The sequence below is a fragment of the Xiphophorus maculatus genome, chromosome 15 (assembly GCF_002775205.1).
Source record: "Xiphophorus maculatus strain JP 163 A chromosome 15, X_maculatus-5.0-male, whole genome shotgun sequence".
NCBI lineage: Eukaryota > Metazoa > Chordata > Actinopteri > Cyprinodontiformes > Poeciliidae > Xiphophorus > Xiphophorus maculatus.
Window position 1 is genome coordinate 3880895 of NC_036457.1, and position 18545 is coordinate 3899439.

At 39.6% G+C, this 18545-nt stretch overlaps 2 protein-coding genes across 3 annotated transcripts in view; one reads left to right on the forward strand and one right to left on the reverse strand.

Moving 5' to 3' along the window:
- On the reverse strand, positions 1-10484 carry LOC102228843 (interferon-induced protein 44-like). Its single transcript, XM_005808715.3, has 13 exons — positions 10383-10484; positions 4620-4673; positions 4298-4460; positions 3731-3766; positions 3609-3642; positions 3270-3465; positions 2821-2979; positions 2561-2732; positions 2320-2420; positions 1992-2145; positions 680-771; positions 453-519; positions 1-357 (listed from the first exon to the last, which is right to left on the reverse strand). Exons 3-13 carry the CDS (start codon positions 4323-4325, stop codon positions 65-67), a joined length of 1332 nt encoding a protein of 443 aa, XP_005808772.3. The 5' UTR covers positions 4326-4460; positions 4620-4673; positions 10383-10484; the 3' UTR covers positions 1-64.
- LOC102228573 (AT-rich interactive domain-containing protein 1B) overlaps positions 7635-18545 on the forward strand; it is a 22769-nt gene continuing 11858 nt past the window's right edge. For both annotated transcript variants that reach the window (XM_023347273.1, XM_023347274.1), the window contains exons 1-8: positions 7635-8408; positions 11783-11974; positions 14143-14286; positions 14674-14781; positions 16574-16814; positions 16890-16955; positions 17029-17151; positions 17851-18187. In XM_023347273.1, the coding sequence (XP_023203041.1) occupies positions 7746-8408; positions 11783-11974; positions 14143-14286; positions 14674-14781; positions 16574-16814; positions 16890-16955; positions 17029-17151; positions 17851-18187 (1874 nt within the window). In that variant the 5' untranslated portion in view covers positions 7635-7745. The remainder of the gene's footprint in view (positions 8409-11782; positions 11975-14142; positions 14287-14673; positions 14782-16573; positions 16815-16889; positions 16956-17028; positions 17152-17850; positions 18188-18545) is intronic.

Sequence of the window (18545 nt, forward strand, 5' to 3'; positions counted from 1 at the left end):
ATTTAATATCTGGTGACAGAAATGAGGTTAAAGTTGTTTCCTCTGAAGATCCCAAAGTTCAGATTTAATCTGAATGATCCGCTGGACGTCTGAGGATCAGATTTATTTTCATATTTACACCTGAGTCAGTTTGTGGTTCTGGAAGGTTTCCGTCTGTCATGACGTCAGAAACCTGCTGCTGTCTGACCAGGTTTCCCTCCCAGTCCTTACTGGGTTGTTCCCAGTGCAGCTGTGTGCGGTTCAGACTGGACCCTTTTCTCTCTCTCAGAACCCAGCAGCGTTTCTGACACGAAGCAAAGTCTTCATCTGGTTCTGCTTGACTTCTGACGTCTGATATGTACGACAGCGTATTACGGCCTTTTGAGATAGAAAAAAAACCCAATAAAAAATATGTGTCAATTTCTGCCACAAAGCTCAGAAATTTTCTAGGTGAAACAATATAATTTCTGCACTTTCGTAGGTCTTCACAGGGTGGTCGCAGCTGTCTGGGATCTTCACTGTTTTGCGGAGGCTGTGAACCTGCGAATAAAAACAGATCAAATTAGAAAAAATAAATCTCCGCTAGGAAGATGGACTAAAAATGCTAAAACTGATTTAATGAAGATCTTGAATTATTTAATAGAAAATAATTAAAGAAACTCTCTGAATATGGACCATGTGAAGTAACAGGATAATTGACCTTTTCCTGGCTCCTGCGGACATTTGTTTCATCACTTCTGGTCTCAGAACAGACGTCATCAGTTTTAATCAGATCGGCCACATGAGGAGTCCCTGCAGACAGGAAACACAGGAAGTCACTTATTTCACACATATTGTTTTTAGTAACTTTATTGAAAGTAAAAAGACTAAAAAATGTTTTATTATTGTTGTTTAGTGTAATGTTTCCTCCCGCCCAGCTCAGCTGTTTCCTCTCTGAATTGACTCCATAACAGTCCCGCCCAGCAGATTTGATCTGTTACCATCTAAGACAGAAACCAGGATGTGAGCTTTTATAGTTTGATTCTGGTTGTAGAGCGGATCTTTTTTGACGAACCACTCTGTGTTGAACTGAAAACAGTTACAGTCAAAATAGTTTTAACAATAATAATAAATTATTGTCGGTTCTTTATTCTCCTTCAGCAGCAGAAACCTCACAGTGTATCCATCCTTTCATGACCTTTTCTATGTCTTTATCATGATCTCTTCTGTCTCTCAGATTGATGTTGCTCAGACCCATCATGTCGTTTATTACCAAAGGATACATGTCACCCTGTTCTCCTTTTTAATGCTGTAGGTTTTGTGCTGTTAACCAGAAATAAACAAACATTCAAAATGAAACCTCCATCCACCGGCTATCCTTACAGGCTGATGCCTGTGAATCTTAAAAACTTTTGCTTTTGTCTTTCAATCTGTTTATTCAACTGATTCTTTTTGTGTATTTTGAAAATTGAGATGTTCTGTAGGGAGTATTATAAGTAAAACTATTTCTACTTCATTAGACCTGAGCAGCGAAGCGCTGTGAAGACTTATTGTGGCTTTTAAACTCGACTCATATCTTGATGAAGAATTCTCCAAAGAAACATCAGTCCTCACAAACTGTTCATCCTCACAGATGAACAGTTTGAGTGACAGAAGGCGCGCAGATCTGCACCGAGGTAAACTTCAGAGACGCAGCCGCGACAGCGCGCGAGGCGGCCAGCGGTGTGATTGGTGCACTGCTACCGACTTCCTGCCCTGTTCAATTCACCAACCATAAACCAACGATTCTGCTCACCGCAGCATAACGTTTGCAATCCAGCTTATAAAAAAAATAAATGATGCAGTTTTTTGTATAAAAGCAAGCAATGCTTAGCCTAGCTGGGGGGAAAATACTCTGGGGTAAACCCTGTAGTGGAAAGTTTTCCAAACACAATTTGGGTGCAGTCGTGCTTTAGATCAGGTCGATAATACACAGAAGTTATGATGGCTGGAATGCTTTAACACAACTGGTTATATTTAGGTCCTTTTTTAACTGCTAAGGTATTCCTCTCCGATCTCGATGAGGTGTCTCAGGGTGTTGAGGATCAGAGCGTCAATTTCATGGTTCAGCTTCTTCTCTGAGTTGTAGTTCTTCACAGGGAAGATGCAGTTCTCTGGGATTCCCACCAGTTTGCTGAGGAGCTGAATCTGCACGGAAAAAAACAGAATAGATCACAAAGCAGTAGGAAAAAGATTAACCAAAGATTATAAAATTAACTATTTAATAAAGTTCTTTATTTCAGAAAAAAACAATATTCAGCATTTAAAGAAACTCCCTGTGTATGCACTATAAGCAGTAACAGTACAACAGGAATAATTTACCTTTTTCTGTAGCGCCCGACTCTGGCAGACATTTTTTATATCTTCTCTGATCTCAGGACAGGCCTCATCAATTTTGGACAGAATGGCCACATGAGGAATCCCTGCAGAGGAAAGTAACTTACATTTCACTCTTACACAATATAAAGTTCTGTGGACAGATAAATATATAAAATACAACAGTTTTTTGTTTGTTTTGGCCCTGTTAGATGCTGGGTTTGTGGTTCTGTGGTGTGTCTCTCACCCAGCTCAGTGGCTTCGTCTCTGATCTCCTGAATTGTCTCAGCTACACTTTCGTCCAGCTGATTTATTGTGTTGGCATCAAAGACAGTAACCAGGATGTGAGCTTTGTCGTTGACAGTTGGATTCCGGTTGAAGAACGGATCGGTTTCGGACAACGCGCTCTGAGGGTGGAACTGGAAACAGTTAAATAGTTACAGCAATAAGAAATGATATGAATTTATTCCCCGTTTAGTTTTTTCACAGCAGCAGCAGAAACCTTACTTTATACTCATCCCTGATGTGTCCCTTCATGGCCATTTTCATGTCCTTCTCATAGACTCTTCTGTGTTTCCAGTTGATGTTGCTCAAACCTGTCATGTCGTTCAGTACAAAAGGATACACGTTTTTCTGGTCTCCTTTTTTAAGCTTGTAGGTCATGTACTGTTAACCAGAAAAAAAAAACAAATATTAGGAATAAACTTTTAATTTTCTCCCTTAATCAATTTATTTAGTTTAAATTTAATATTTCTGTGTGGAAATTATGATGGAGAATTTCTGATAAGTCATTTTATATCAGATCTGAATGGGAGAACATGAAGGGAATGTTTTATTTTGGTCTAACAGTAAATCAGTCTTCACTCCATAGATCAGTGCAGAACTAATCATGAGAATTACAAAATAGAGAATGAGATTTTTTTTTCTCTTAAATGAATCATACATTTTCTTTTTACCTTTTTGGTGAAGCTGGTCTGAATGATGTTGCACACAGTCGCCTTGTGACAGATTTTACCCTCCAAAACGCTGAAGACGGAGTTGATGAAACTGGATTTTCCGGCTCCAACTGGTCCATGCAGAAGAATCCTGAACTGCCGGTGGCCACCTTTAGGTTTGTAGTCGTTTATGAACTGCAGGTCAGTCTCTCTGTCTCTGCTCAGGAAAACAAACATCACGTCGCCCCCTAGCTGTAACTGACTGAATGACTGGACATGTTTGATGAGGGAAGGCAGAGCTAGAATAGAGGAACACAGGTTTGACGTTTTTACACAATACATTATTGAGTAGACACTCACTCCCAATCTATCTGCAGCCATGGTTTTTCAAGAACTGTGAAATACAGAAATACATGAAAATAATTACATCAAATGACATCATTTATAATAATAAAAAATATATCAGTTTTAAGCAAACTTACGTGGAGGAAGAGTTTTGGAGTTAATACGTCCCATACCTGAAACAAAGACACATCTTGAGTTTTATCTTGTTTTAAAATTATAAATCATATCACTTTTAGTAAATGCAATTATTATATCCAGTTTACTTTCACTTTCATGATTCAGGATTAACATCTCATTATATTCAGATTGGAGATTTTAGACTTTAAATAGTAAAAAGTACAGATAAACACATTTCTGGCTGAAAATGTATAACAGAGTAAAACAGTTAGAGAAACTTCTTTGTGTTTTCATTTCCTAAAACTTACTGATAAATTACTCTTTAGCTGCAGTATGCAGCTTTTCAAAAAACGTTTTTTTTACATATTTGTTAAAATTGTTACCATGTTGTGACAGTTTAATATGAGACAGATAATCTAAGAAAAGATCAATCTCCTCCACCTCCTCCCTGAGCTACTACTGCCGTGTGCAGAAATGCTCCGCTTTGACCAAAAACAACCAATCAGAGCCAGGAGGCGGGGCTTAGTGCTGTAAATCATCTTTGTGTCCATGCAGCTAAATGTGCTAATGGAAGAGAAACAACTTACCGTTAAAGGACAATCTTTTTTCTGTCATCGTCTGTGGCCATGCTAACTAGCCTTAGCATTTGTTGCAGGATCCTTTGAGGTGAACCAGTAGCTGTGTAAGATCGTGTTGTGTTCTGGTCATATGGAACTATATATCTGTCCGATCATAGTTCATGAGATGTACCTTTGAAATATTTACATACACACATTTGTTCATAAGTAACAGTGAATATTTATTTTTAGTACAGTAAGTGAAATCACACATGAAACACTCAAAAACTATTCAAAGACGATCACAGTAGATAACTGGAACCTTACTTTGAATCAAAAAATTAAAACATACCTAATAGACCAGGACATTAGGTTGGTGGTTCACATCAGTCCAGCTGTTCTGCGCCTGTACATTAAATAAAACACAATAAATAAACATAAACAAACTACAGAGCATTAGCTCCCAATGAGCAGTTAGCAACAGTTAACAGTTGTAACATTAAACATAGCTAAAATGCACAACATTAATAACAGTTAAAAACATTAATACAACATGGCAGAATTATCCATAAAACTCTGTATATGATTAAATTTGTCTGAAATATATGTTAAAATATAATACTTGTAAAGAAAACAGAGCCGGTACCAGAGTTACAGGCGGCAACAGAGAAAGGGGGAGGAGCTGTCGGTTACCGGTTGCTATGGTAACCGCCAACCGTCAGCAGCAGCGTTAACAGAAACTAATAATCAATAAATGTCTGGAAAAACAACTTCTGGACCAGACAAAATCAATACAAAGAATAAATTAACAAATGCTTTTTAGAAATAAGTCAGTTTATAAAAATGTGATGTTTTTCTTACCTAAATAAAAATAACTTCGTTATAAAAAGACATTGTTATTAAACTGAATGCATTTAGCCAGCTTCTGAGTTAGAAGTTTAATATGGTTATTTCATTATTGTTTTCAGGTTTTATTTTGGGAATTAGTTCAACATCATGTAGTTTATTCAGCTTTAACGCTTTATACTATGTTTTTCTTCCCTTCAGTCATAATTAGATTTTTTTTCTTTTAAGGAATAACATATATATTATATGCAAACAGAAAATCCAAGTTGTAAATTGATGGCTGAGATGTTTTACAACTAATTTCTTTTTTTTATGGTTAATTGTGGGCATGAAAAAGTTTACAAAATAATTCAGATTTCTGTTAAGTTATAAATAATGGAAAAGTAAATCAATTCCCTTCACTTGAAATAAAACAAATAAGCAAAGGAAGTAAAATCATTTAAAATAAATATAAAATTATTCAAACCTGACTACATGAAAGGGCATATTCATTTTATTTAATCTTTAAAAATTATGGTAAAAAAAAATTAACTGATAGCATCTTTCAGAAAGATATGATGATCCAAATCAATATTTGGATCAATCAATACGAAAATTATTCAAATATCTTCATGCTGCCTTTGTTACTTTTGTCACTCACATTTTTATTTGGAAAAAACTTTCTGACATGATAGCCTTTATTTTAAGTAAACAAGGAGCTTAGAAAATAAAATCAAACATTAAAGCTGTGAAAGATTTAAATCACTTTTTAAACTTTTTAAATCGATCAGCTCAGTTCAGCGGCGTTGAGCTGCAGTGATGCGGAGCTCCAGCAGGGGGCAGCACGCTCTTACTTTCTGTTCGGTTTTATTGTTGCTGCACGTTGAGTCATCCTGTTTAAAATAAACCTTATTCTTCCCATCAGGACGAAAATATCAGGAAAATAGAACGATAAGAAACCTCCAGGTCTAATGCATTATCAAATATATAGTTTATTAGTTTTCTTAGTCTTTTTAAGGGTCTAATTAATTTTGTCGGACAATAAAAAACAACTCAAGACAGTTTCTTGTGGTTTAATTTAAAAAGGCTAAAAATAACACAAAAACATCTACATATTTTCTAATTACGTAAGCCACATAAAATTATCCAATTGTGAATTGAACATTTCTGTTTTTATGTCACTGAAATAATTCATATTTATGTGAGGAATAAGTCAGATTCATGAAAACAAAATCCAACTTTTACAGACAAAATGAAGTAGATATTCTTTATCTTTATAGAAAAAGATCCAACTCTGATTTTGTGTGTTTTTATTTAATATCTGCAGATATTGGTGACAGAAATGAGACTCCAATTGTTTCTCCTCCCAAAGTTCAGATTTAATCTGAATGATCCGCTGAATGTCTGAGGATCAGATTTATTCTCATATTTACACCTGAGTCAGTTTGTGGGTCTGGAAGGTTTCCGTCTGTTTTTGTTCTCAGCAGGACGTCAGAAACCTGCTGCTGTCTGACCCAGTTTCCCTTCCAGTCCTTACTGGGTTGTTCCCAGTGCAGATGTGGGCGGATCCTGTTGTCTCTCTCAGAACCCAGCAGCGTTTCTCACATGAAGTAAAGTCTGGTTCTGGTTCTGCTTGACTTCTCACGTCTGATATGTACGACGGCGTATTACGGCCTTTTGAGATAGAAAAAAAAACAGGAGTACATTTCTGCTCAAAAACTCAGAAATTTTCAGACTCAAAAATTTTCTAAAACAAAATTTTCACAAAATAAAAATAGTTCTAACTTTTGAAATTCAAATTTTGAAGGTTTTTCACAGAAATATTCAAGTTACAAGTTGAGACATTTATTCAGGATAATTTTTGAGATTAATTAAAAAATTTCTGAATATTTTTCTCAAAATTTGCAATTTTTGGAACTCAGAAATGTTCTCATTTTGTCCTAGAAAATTTCTAAACTTAATCTAAAAATTTCCAATTTTCTTGAGCAAATTTTCAACTTGTCAAGCTCAGAAATGTTCTTGATTTTTGCAGAAAATTTCAAAAATTAATCTAAACATTTCTAGGTTTATTTAAAATTCTCAATTTTTCAAGTTAGAAAAGTTTTTGTAGAAAATTCCTGAGCCTAATCTGAAACTTTTCAAGTTCAGAAATTTACTTGTTTTCCCCAGAAAATGTTTAATATTTAAGTCAAAATTTTCAATTTTCTTTCTGGCAAATTTTCTGCTTTTCAAGCGTAGAAATGTTCTTGATTTTTGCCCCCAAAAATCCGAAATTAATCTAAAAATCTCAGAATTTTTTTCTGATATTTTTTTTACTTTTCAAGCTGAGAGGTTTTGTGTTTTTTTTTCTAGAAAATGTTAATCTCAAAATTTCTGATATTTTTCCCCAGAAGATTTTCCACGTTTCTTTCTAAGGAATTTCATAAATCGACTTTAATCTCAGAGTTGTGATTTTAATCTCAATTCTCATCATCTTCCCAGTTTATCCTGCAGCATCAGCACCAGAATAAACCACAACAACACTGTAAACAGCAGCAGCAGCATCAGGGGAGCTGGCAGCACCATGAAGGGGAAGAAAACCTCCTTCAGGAGGGGAGCAGCCGACAAGCGGAGCAACACCAGCTGAACCAGTCAGGAGGAGGAGGAGGAGCGGATGGATGCCAGCCTGGGATCAGACAGCAACAGCAGCAACAACAACCCTCCTCCGACTGGGACCAGCTCCCAGTTTAATCATTATTATGGGAATGGAAGAGGAGGGCCTTGCTTTGATCAACATGGCGGACAACAAAGCCCAGGGACTGGGGTAACAGCGGCGGCACACACGGTACACGGCACCATGGACCAGGTCCACAACTCCCACGAAGGCTACAGCAACAACAGCCCGTACAACCACTATCCGAACTACCGAGCGGGCTACGGGAGCGGTGGCTACGGGGGCATGATGAGCCCCTCACGGCAGGGGAACAGCCTGATGGGCCCGGCCGCCGCTAACCCAGCCAAAGCGGCTATGGTGGCCGCCAGTTCTCCGGCTGGAGGAGGCGGAGGAGGATTCCAGCGGTTTCCCGGACAGGGTCAGCAGCACCCTTCGGGGGCTACGCCGACTTTGAACCAGTTATTAACGTCTCCGAGCCCGATGATGCGCGGCTACGGAGGCGGATATTCAGATTACAGTAATCCCGCTGTACAGCAGCACCAGTCGGGTGTGGGGCCGGCGGAAGACACGGGCTCTCAGTACGGATCAGCAGCAGCGCATGGTTGGGGGGGACAACAGAGGAGTCACCCGGGTCACAACGGACCGAGCAGCGGCAGATCTCAGGTGATTTAACCGGAATTAACGTCTGTTTTTCCCAGATAGACACCCACCACGGTCTGTTATGTCAGTTAGCCGCTATGCTAACCCCGCTAACTCTGGTGGTATCAGTGACAGACCTGATTTACACAACACGACACGCGGATTCCTGGTATTCTGGACTAATTACTTAACAAAATACAACACTGCCTGCTTTATTTCTATTGGGAATATCGATTATCACCAAATAGAGGTAAAAAATATTGATAAAATGTTGTATTTTGTGTCCAAGGTGACTCCGTGTTTAGCTCGATATGCTAAGCTAATGTTAGCCTCGTAGGCCCGAGCCGATCTCGCGGAAACAACCGTTAACAGTTATATTTTCTCATTTTTAATCAACTTTAAAGCAATTTAACTACATTTGGGAACATTAAAAGATGATGACATGAGTTAGAAATGATCTGACAGCTAATTCCACCCCTGACACCCAGTAACCTCTTATCATATGCTAATTAGCCCGTCTTCTTAGTCAATAAAGCCGACCATCGCGTCGTTTTTTCACCCATACTTTAGTCAGAAAACGGTCCAAATTGTGACTTAAATCCAGTTTTTATTCATCAAAGCTGTCCAGGTTTGAGCCCCTGATCTGTACAGAGATTTATGGGCAAAACGCCCACAGTGTCCAAGTCTCCAAACAGGAGCCCTGACCTTCACACATGCAGATTAGCCATGTGCCCATCAGCCCCGGGATAAATACACAGCTGCCAGCCAGCCGCAGGCAGCTGTCTCTGACACCGGTCAGCCTGTCACCCGTGTCCGGGACATCAAGCAGGATTTTAACTGTCAACTTTTAATTGCATAAGTCATAGTAATAATAATTTCCTCTAATAAGGATCTCAGCTTAAAAATAGAGGATAAGTCATATTTAAAGAACTATAAGGGTTTTTCCAAACTCCTCTCCATAGCATTAATAATAAACAAATGTTATTCAAGTTGTGTATTTTAATGCCAATTTGGGAATTCAGATGTAGGAACATCTAAACGTTGCATGAAACCATCAATTAGAAGAGTATAACTAAAAAATGGAAGAAAATTGACACACATCTTGAAGAAAAAGCTACCCAATGTCAGTACTTTGTAGAATCATCAAGTCTCTTCTGGTATCCAGCTGAAATTTTTGCTTCTTTCTCAATTGGATTAATGTCTTGACTTTGACTAGACCTTCTACTCCATGATTCTACTGTGATCTCAGTGGGTTTGTCCTGCTGCAAGGTGAACCTTAAAGGTTTTCCTCCAGGTTTGTTCTGGATTTAACTTCATCTGTCTTCACTTAAACTGTGACCAGAGTTCACTTCAACTGAACCCAGACCCAGTCTGAACCCGACCCAGTTTTCTTTATTTCTAAATAGAGCTGAACGCATTAGCAAGTCACATTTTTTCCTTCCACTTCATTTATTTCACTCCTTGTGTTGGTCTATGAAATGCATCATAGTTTGAATTTTTAGGTAAAGTAATGTAAGATTATTTAATTTACATTGCACATTTTCAGCAACAAGGCAATTCAAAGTGCTTTAGGAAATTTAAAATGCTTTTTTAACGTGGCAAATGTGAAAAAGTTTAGCATATATGAACATTTTTCTATGTGGTTCTGAAAGCTTTAACTGAACTCCTGAAGTTAGATCAGGACTATAAATTATAAATTAAGCGGTGCAGTGGAAAATAACAAACAGAACTGAATTGGTGATATTGGAAGGTTTTTTGCTGCCTGCTGATAGAAAACTTTTAGCTGAATCATAAAGATATTCTCTGTTGTTGTTGCTAATTTATTATTTTAAAGCATTTATGTCCAGTTTCAAATGAGAAAGCAGCAGAATCGCCTCTTAACTGATCTGAGATGAGAACCATTGTTTGTTTACATTCTGGTTATTGATCAGCTGTTTCTACGTTCATTCAGAAAGGATTTATCTGTTTCCGTCTCCATAGTAACGTCTGTTTCCTCACCTGTCAGCCTTGTTGTGAGCATATGGACATTAAAGCTGATCCAGGCGTGGCGGTTGCTCGTTGCCTCCCAGGTTGCTCAGATTGCTGTCCTGCAGTCAGAGTGTGAGGAAGCAGCAGGAGACTTTCTGCTCCACAAACCCTCGTCATCCTGCGGCAGCCAAAACAAAACGCTGCCGGAACCGTTTTATCTCTGAGTTTATTAAATATTAACGAGAATCTGTCTGGGAAGATTTTTATACGATTTGAGATCAAAACTGAACCGACATAAAGAAATGATGAGATATCTTAATTTTATAATTCAATTTTACATGCTAACTTATTTACTTTTAAGGTAGTATGAGAATGTTTTAATAAAGCAAGAGTGTTACCATCTACTAGGGTGTAAAAGGTTTAATGTTATTTTATTCTTTAACTGTTTATTGCTTTAGGCATAAATAGGATTACAAATGTATGCGATTGTTGACTGTGACTACGTCAGTCATAACAAATTTTGCTGGCTGATAAATTGTCCCAGAAGTTATCGTGACAAATCGTAATATTGTTGTTTTGAGATTTTCAAGTAATGTAATGCAAGTACACATTCTCCAAGATCAATAACTGTAATTTCTAGTAAATATTTAACACTGGAACTGGGAGATATTTTAAATGTCCAAAATAAACAAAAAACTAATAAAAAAAAGAACAAATAAGATAAATTATGAAATCTCTGTAAACAAGATTGTATTTCCAAAGAAGAGCTAATTATCATCTAGGTTTTGGCAGAAAGAGAGATAAATTCTGCGGATGGAAATTATTGAGTTTGTTTTAGTTCATGAAGTGAATAATTGACTTGTTGCGACAGGTGGTTATTGTGAATAAAAACTCATTCTTAATAGCTGGTAAAATAAAGGTTGATCGAAGTTGGGCTGCAGAATATTAGTAAAATATTAAACTGCAATACTTCTACTAATGACATTGATGGCTAATAATTGATAGCTTATCAGCATCTATGACGGTGTTTTTCAAAGTGAAGCCTGCCATGAAGATCAGAAAGCTGGAGGAAAAAAAGAAATAAAAATGTAAAATGTAAAAACTAATTTTTTAAATAAATGTTAATTGTTTTTATAAATGTAATATGTTTTTCAGTCATCATCGTCAGATTTATACGTCATAATATAAAATTTCATAATGATGCAATTTCCAAAACAGAACTAATTGCCAACTAAAATCAGGAGGCAGCTTTAATGCTAAATTAATGTAATAGTTATTGAGTAATAAATAAATGAGATTCTTTTTAATGTTAATGTTTCTTTATGTATTTTATCTTTGGGTTTTTAAAGCAAATTTAGCAAATGTTTGTTTGATCTTTCAGTCTTAATTTATAGAAATGGCCTCATTTTTCTGTTTGTCGTTGCCTGCAGGTGGCGCCGATGGACCCGATGGCGATGAAGCGCTCTCAGCTTTACGGGATGAGCAACAGCCCGTACTCCCAGCAGCAGGGGGCGCCGTACCCTGGACAACCCTACAGCTCCCCATCGCCCCACAGATACCCCATGGGAATGTCTGGCAGGGGGCAGATGGCAATGGGAGGGATGCAGTACCCTCAGCAGCAGGCAGGAGGCCACATTTTGGATCATTATATCACAAAACTGGATAATTAAATATGCATAAATTTAGCTTTCCAATCTATTAAATACTCAATAAAGCACATTTTTACATTAATATTGTTAAAAGCAGAAAATAATATTTTACCATTAAAGATTAACTAGCTAAATATTTTTTTAAAATTCAGAATTTAGTTTAACATTTCCTCTAATATTTGCTTAAACTGGATTTCTCACCAGAAAAGCAAATTATCTTTCAGGCCTGCTAATAACGGGAGTATGGCTTATATAACCTCAAACGTTTATCTGTAGTTTGCCAACAGAGCTGCAATACAACCACAAAAGAAGAAGTGTCATATTGGCGTAGAAGAAATACATCTATGTCATCCACTTATGTAATTATACAACAAAAAATACTAGTAAATAATAAAAATATGGTGAACTACAAAATAATTTTATAAATATAGATCTTCTAAAATGAAACCTTTTCCATATATTTTAAAGTTTTGTTGAAGTGAGATTTCTGGAATATTTTCCACCTTTTTATTGGGCCAAAGCTGAAAACCATAAGAATCTCTGCTAAGATCAAACTACTTTAGTCAAATTATTTAGAAACAATCAGAGTACAACAGAAATGGGCTGAGATGCTAACCCTGAGGATCTCCGATATTATTAAAACAGAAGCTACGACCTGATGAACCTGAACTGTGTGCAGGTGTTAGAAAACCAACGGAAACTTAGTTTTTGCTTCTTATTTTAATTTTTTTTCTATTTTTCTTGCTGCCTAACTTGAAAAAACGTTTTTGCCTTCATCTAGAATCCACACATTCTCTCTCTTTAAGAGACAGTCACCAGGTTATGGCTCTGAGGTGATGATTCACATAAATCTGAGTAACAAATGTAACTGTACAGTAATCTTGGTAAGCTGTGGGTGTTTTATCGGTCGTCATTCTCCTCTCTGACCCATTTAAACGCTCCTGAACCTGGAGGTGAGGCGTCTCCGTCTCAACATGTCGGAGCAGACGGCTGCAGTGGAGCGGGTCGGGCCCAGCTGGTCTATTTCTGGACTCCAGCCGGTTATTTTTAGACCCCAGACTGCTGATTTGGGTCTGAGGCTTCTGCTGCTTTTCAGCCTTTCTGGAGGAATTCTGACAAAAACGGCGATTCTGAGCCGACTTTCTGAGGATTTGTTCGAAGCTTTGGATGTTTTCTGCTAAAGACTGAAAAGTTTTCATTCCTCAGTTTTTCACACAACACTCTTTAGTTTTGCTGCATCAGTGAGTGTAATAGGGGACAGAGGAAGTTTTTCAGTAAAAACAAACGTAATTTTAAATTGTGTATATAAATACATTCTTTATTTTGAACAAATCCATTAAAAGAACACAATGTTTTGCAGCATAAGAATCAGTCACCTTAGCTACTGTATTTGTCTGAAAACGAGTGAGAAGAAGTTTACACTGATTTCATGAAGTATTTCCTGTAGCAGTCAACACTACTACAAACTTTTATAGGCCTCTGACTGAAGACTATTTCCTGGCATGCTAGCATCTCAATCTCCAGGCAGCAGAGACAATAATCCTGGATGATGCTATCACTTCTTGGCTAGCTGTGCTACTCCAGCTCATTTGGTTTTGCTGCTCCTCTTTAAATCTGTTTGACTGTTTGGTTAGAGATGCTGGAGTAGGGGATACCATCCTTTAGTTCTGTTCTGCATCCACTAATTCTCCTTTTCAGCTGCTGGTTGGTTAGACTGAAATCTCCTGGAACATTTTCCTCACATCTCATAAAATAATTATTCTTAAATAAAAATATATTTTCCAATATTAAAATGTAAAAGAAATTATAGAAATTGTGCAAAATATGCGTTCTGTGAGTTACATTTCAGATGAAATTTTTTAAACTGGTACATTTATTACATTTAGTTTCTTAAGAAGTAACTTAAAATGCATTAAATACATAAATCCAAAAATATATTTATCCACTTAAACCGATCAATTGTAATAAATCGTTTAATATCAAAATTATAGTATTTAAAAAAAATGTAAACAAAAATATAAATAATCATAATTTAAGAGGAAGTTAAAAAAATATTTATAAATCCTCAAACTAATTTGGTTTATAGAAGTTGTATGACCAGAGAGATGTTGTTGTTGACCTCTGGGACTGGTTTTCCCCAGATGAGCTCCCAGTACGGCCAGCAGCAGCAACAGAACCTGAGCTTCAGCCAGCCGGGCCAGTCGCCATACTTCAGCCCCTCCCAGCAGCAGCCGGCCGCCCCCAGCCAGCCGCCGTACCTGCAGCCCTGCCCGCTGCCGCCCCAGGTGGGACACACCGTCTCCATAGCAACGACATGGAGACGACGACCTCAGAGCAGAAACTGAGGATTAGATAGAAAAAACATGAAATCTGTTGAAGAACTGTTGATTCATTCGTCTATTCATCCATCTTTATTTTTTAACACTTGCCGAAAATATGAGCAGAATCTTTAATAACTTTTATAAAAGACAAATCAGAACCTGAAGGCCTTCCAGATTAGCAGATTGATTTTAATGTCTGGGCGGAGCTCCGCAGACAGAAGCTGATTGGTTGATTTTAACAATCAGAATCTGTTTGTGTCTTAAAGTTCATGATTAAAAGTGAAACTGCTGCTGATTTTTATGTTTAGGATGTTGGTTCTAATGGTGTGTTTTTCTGTCTGCTTCATGCAGGAAGTTCCTCAGGAGGCGTACGGGGGGCGGGGCAAATCTGCAGCAATGACTCCTGGGAAATCGAACCAGGAGGACTTGAGCCAGCAGGAGCGGCCGTCCAGTCTGCCGGTGAGTCAGACTCAGAAACTATGAATTCAGATCAAATGTTTGGGTTGGTGACCTGAAGTGACCTGAGGCAGACGTTTTATTTTGAAAAGTTGATCATGATGGGTCACCGCTGAGTTATTTAGAGCGCTGAGCTGTTTGTTGTTGTGATTCAGACTCTGACTGTGAGGCAGATTGAGCAGATTTCAGGCCGTGCTGCTGCGCTTCCTGCCAGATTGTCCTGCAGCTCCTTGTCCTCGTCCATAATGATGCCGTCCGTTTCTCCTGGCCGCTGAAATCTGCAGAGATCTCGCTCTGAGCGGCTGCAGCTTCCTGCTGGGAGACCAGCAGAAATAATGATGATTCACAACAAATAGCTGAGTCAGCAGCTCCTCAAACACCTCAAGTCCTGTTTTACAACAAAAGTTATTATTCTACAAAGAAGAAAAGGTCAAAGCATCTGACTCTGAACAGGAAGGAATTCTCATCTTTAGGTTCTGGTTCAGTTCTGTTAGCAGGTTCTAGTTCAGTTCTGTTAGCAGGTTCTAGTTCAGTTCTTTAGCAGGTTCTGGTTCAGTTCTTTAGCAGGTTCTTGTTCAGTTCTTTAGCAGGTTCTAGTTCAGTTCTGTTAGCAGGTTCTAGTTCAGTTCTTTAGCAGGTTCTGGTTCAGTTCTTTAGCAGGTTCTTGTTCAGTTCTTTAGCAGGTTCTAGTTCAGTTCTGTTAGCAGGTTCTGGTTCAGTTCTGTTAGCAGGTTCTGGTTCAGTTCTGTTAGCAGGTTCTGGTTCAGTTCTTTAGCAGGTTCTGGTTCAGTTCTGTTAGCAGGTTCTGGTTCAGTTCTTTAGCAGGTTCTGGTTCAGTTCTGTTAGCAGGTTCTTGTTCAGTTCTTTAGCAGGTTCTGGTTCAGTTGTTTCTCCCGTTAAGTGTGTCGCCTCCAGCTGCGATCCGTCCTCCTTCTCGCCGTCTCTTCATCTCTGATGTTGCGCCGTCGTCCTCTTCCTCTCCTCGCTCCGTCTGAAGTTGTGCTGCCGATGTGGTTGCCGTGGCGACGGCTGGTTTGAGAAGATCCTCAGCTGCGTTGAGAGGCCTCAGTAATGAGCAGAGCAGAGATCAGAGGTTTCTGAGGTTTCCTGTTTGATTAGAGAATGTCCTCCATCTCATCTCGCCTCGTATGGAGGAGTGGAAATGATTCGTTCACACACACACACCCACACACACACACACACTTACACACACACGTCCCAGTCTGAGGCTAGAACCCAGTAGATGGATGATGGAGCGGCGCCGCCGCCACAGAAATTTATTTACCAGTTTGATTGACTGCTTCAATCAAACTGTCTCTGCTCCATCTGAGGCCTTTGGGTTGCTATGGCAACCTGATTCTCCTCTCTGACATCAGGTTTCATCATCTCTGGTGGCGCTGGTTGTTGTGAGCTCGCTGTGCTGCTTCCAGGAGTCTGGTTCTGGTTCTGGTTCTAATCCAGAGTCTCTTTCTGGACTCCAGAGGTTCTGGTTCTGGTTCTGACCCAGGACTCCAGAAACGGGGCGATCAGAACCGATGCAGCTGCAAACATCTGGTTGCATCTGGCCCTCACAGAAAAACACAGACTGCTAATTGGTCGAGCTGTTGGAGGGGGAGGGCTCTGATTGGCCGGTTTAAATTTTCTTTCTCTCATTTTCTTTTTTCTTCATCACATTTGAACAGTATTGATTATTTAGAGATAAACTGTTGATGTTTTCCTCCAGTCTGTATCTGAGCTCTGCCCCTCATGTTAAGCCCCACCCCCATTGTTAAGCTCCGCCCCCTCTCTCCTTCAGGATCTCTCCCGCTCCATCGATGACCTCCTGACCGGCACTGAGGCGGCGGTGAGTTCAGGGGCCTCCGGTTCCGGCAGCGCTCAGGGCGACCAGGGGACCCCGGGGGCCCGCTCTCCTTTCTCCCCCCACGTTTCGCCACGCCTCCCCCCTCTGGCCCGAACGGGTCCCTCTCCGTCCCCGTCCTTATCCCCTGCCGGGTCCCGCTCGGGGCCCCTGTCCCCCACCAGCAGCAGCGGTCCAGGTGGGATGAAGCTGATGAAGATGATGAAGATGAGTGTTGTGACCTCGTCGTTTTAACTGGTTCTGTGTGTTTCAGGCCCCCAGGTGTCTGGATCAGACGTTGGCCCCCACTCCTCCCAGTCGGCCATGACTCCAGACCGAGGTTCGGCCCCTGCCTCCATGTTGGGCCCCAGAGCGTTGATGTTTTCTCTGATCGCTGTTTGGCTCTTCCTCAGGTTTCCCTCCCTCTATGCAGCGTAGCAACCAGGGGCCCCATTTTGGCCCCTTGTCCCCCCACCCAGCATCGGCCGGCCCCGGGCTCCACGGCTCCTACCAGCAGGGCTCCTACGGCCCCCCAGGTAGGACATGAGCAGAGCTGATAGTAACTAGTTACCTGAGTAACTTTAACTGAGCTGCTGTACTGATTGATCACCAGGATCAATCAGAATTTATATCTGATTGAACTTAAGTTATTTTTTAATGTTCCTTGGTACGATTTTTGTTGTGAATTGGTGCTAATGCATAAATTGAATTGAATTATTATGAAATATCTGTACTTTACTGGACTAAAAATTGTAACTTCATTGAATGAAGATCAAACTTGTTTTAAAAAAATCACTAGAAGTTTCACAACAAAACCTTTAACAAGATTTTGTTATGAAAAACAAAAACTTTATGAAATCAATTTCTTTTATATTGAAAGAAATTGATTTGGAAAAAGATTTCTTTTGAATTATTTTATTTTCTACTTTTTTAATTTAGTAATTTTGCTACTTATATAAATTATTTCCATTTTGTTCCTTAAAATACAAACATTTCCACATACATTTATATTTCGGTCTGATGATGTAATTTTTAAATATTAATCGATTGATGTTTTGATTATTCACTCAGGACTTGAGTTACTTTGTACCAAATACTTTTTACTCGAGTAAAAGATTTGAGTAAAGTGATGTTAAAGTTTCTCTGCTCTAGTCGTGTTTTTGGGCCCTCTACCAGCTCTGCTGTGGCCCCTAAAGCTACAGAGGAATAAGCTCGTTTGTTCTGGTGTTCCTCAGGTACCTACCCTCGGCCCCCTCACTACGGCGGGACCCCTGCTGCCGGCTACAGCGGCCCCGGCTCGGGCCCCAGCCTGGCTAACAGCATGGGGCTGAACACCGCTGGCCCCATGCACGGGCAGGGCCCCTCCACCCCGTCGGGCCGAGGTCCCGGGCCCGGAGCCGGGGGCCGCCCCTACATGACTGCACCCGGCACCGCGGCGCCCACCTCCCCCAACATGCCGCAGGCTGCCGGCCAGGGCATGGGGCCCCCAGGGGCCACAGCCAGCTGCAAGCCGCCAGACATGGGCATCAACTCTGGACCGAACGCCAACGCCTCCCTCAGCGCTCACAGCAGGTGAGAAGCAGGAGACACTCTGGAGGAGAGAGCGCCCCCTGCTGGGTGGAGGCCAACAGGCTGATCTCTTTCTGAAAGTTTAAATATTCAGGACAGGAAATAAGAGATTTAAAGGTAGAAATGACCTCTGACCCTCTGACCTTAGCTTAGAATAACAAAATATACCACGATCCAATTTCCATTTAAGTTATTTTCACTTTCTTTTCTAAAAAAAATTACAAATGACAGGAAATATTTTCAAAAAGTGGCTTTTATTTCACTTATCGAGTTTTAGAGCCAAACTACCAGAATTTTTGTTTAATTATGATAAAAAAAACATAAAATTTTACCAAAACAATGTCTTAAAATTATGTGTAAA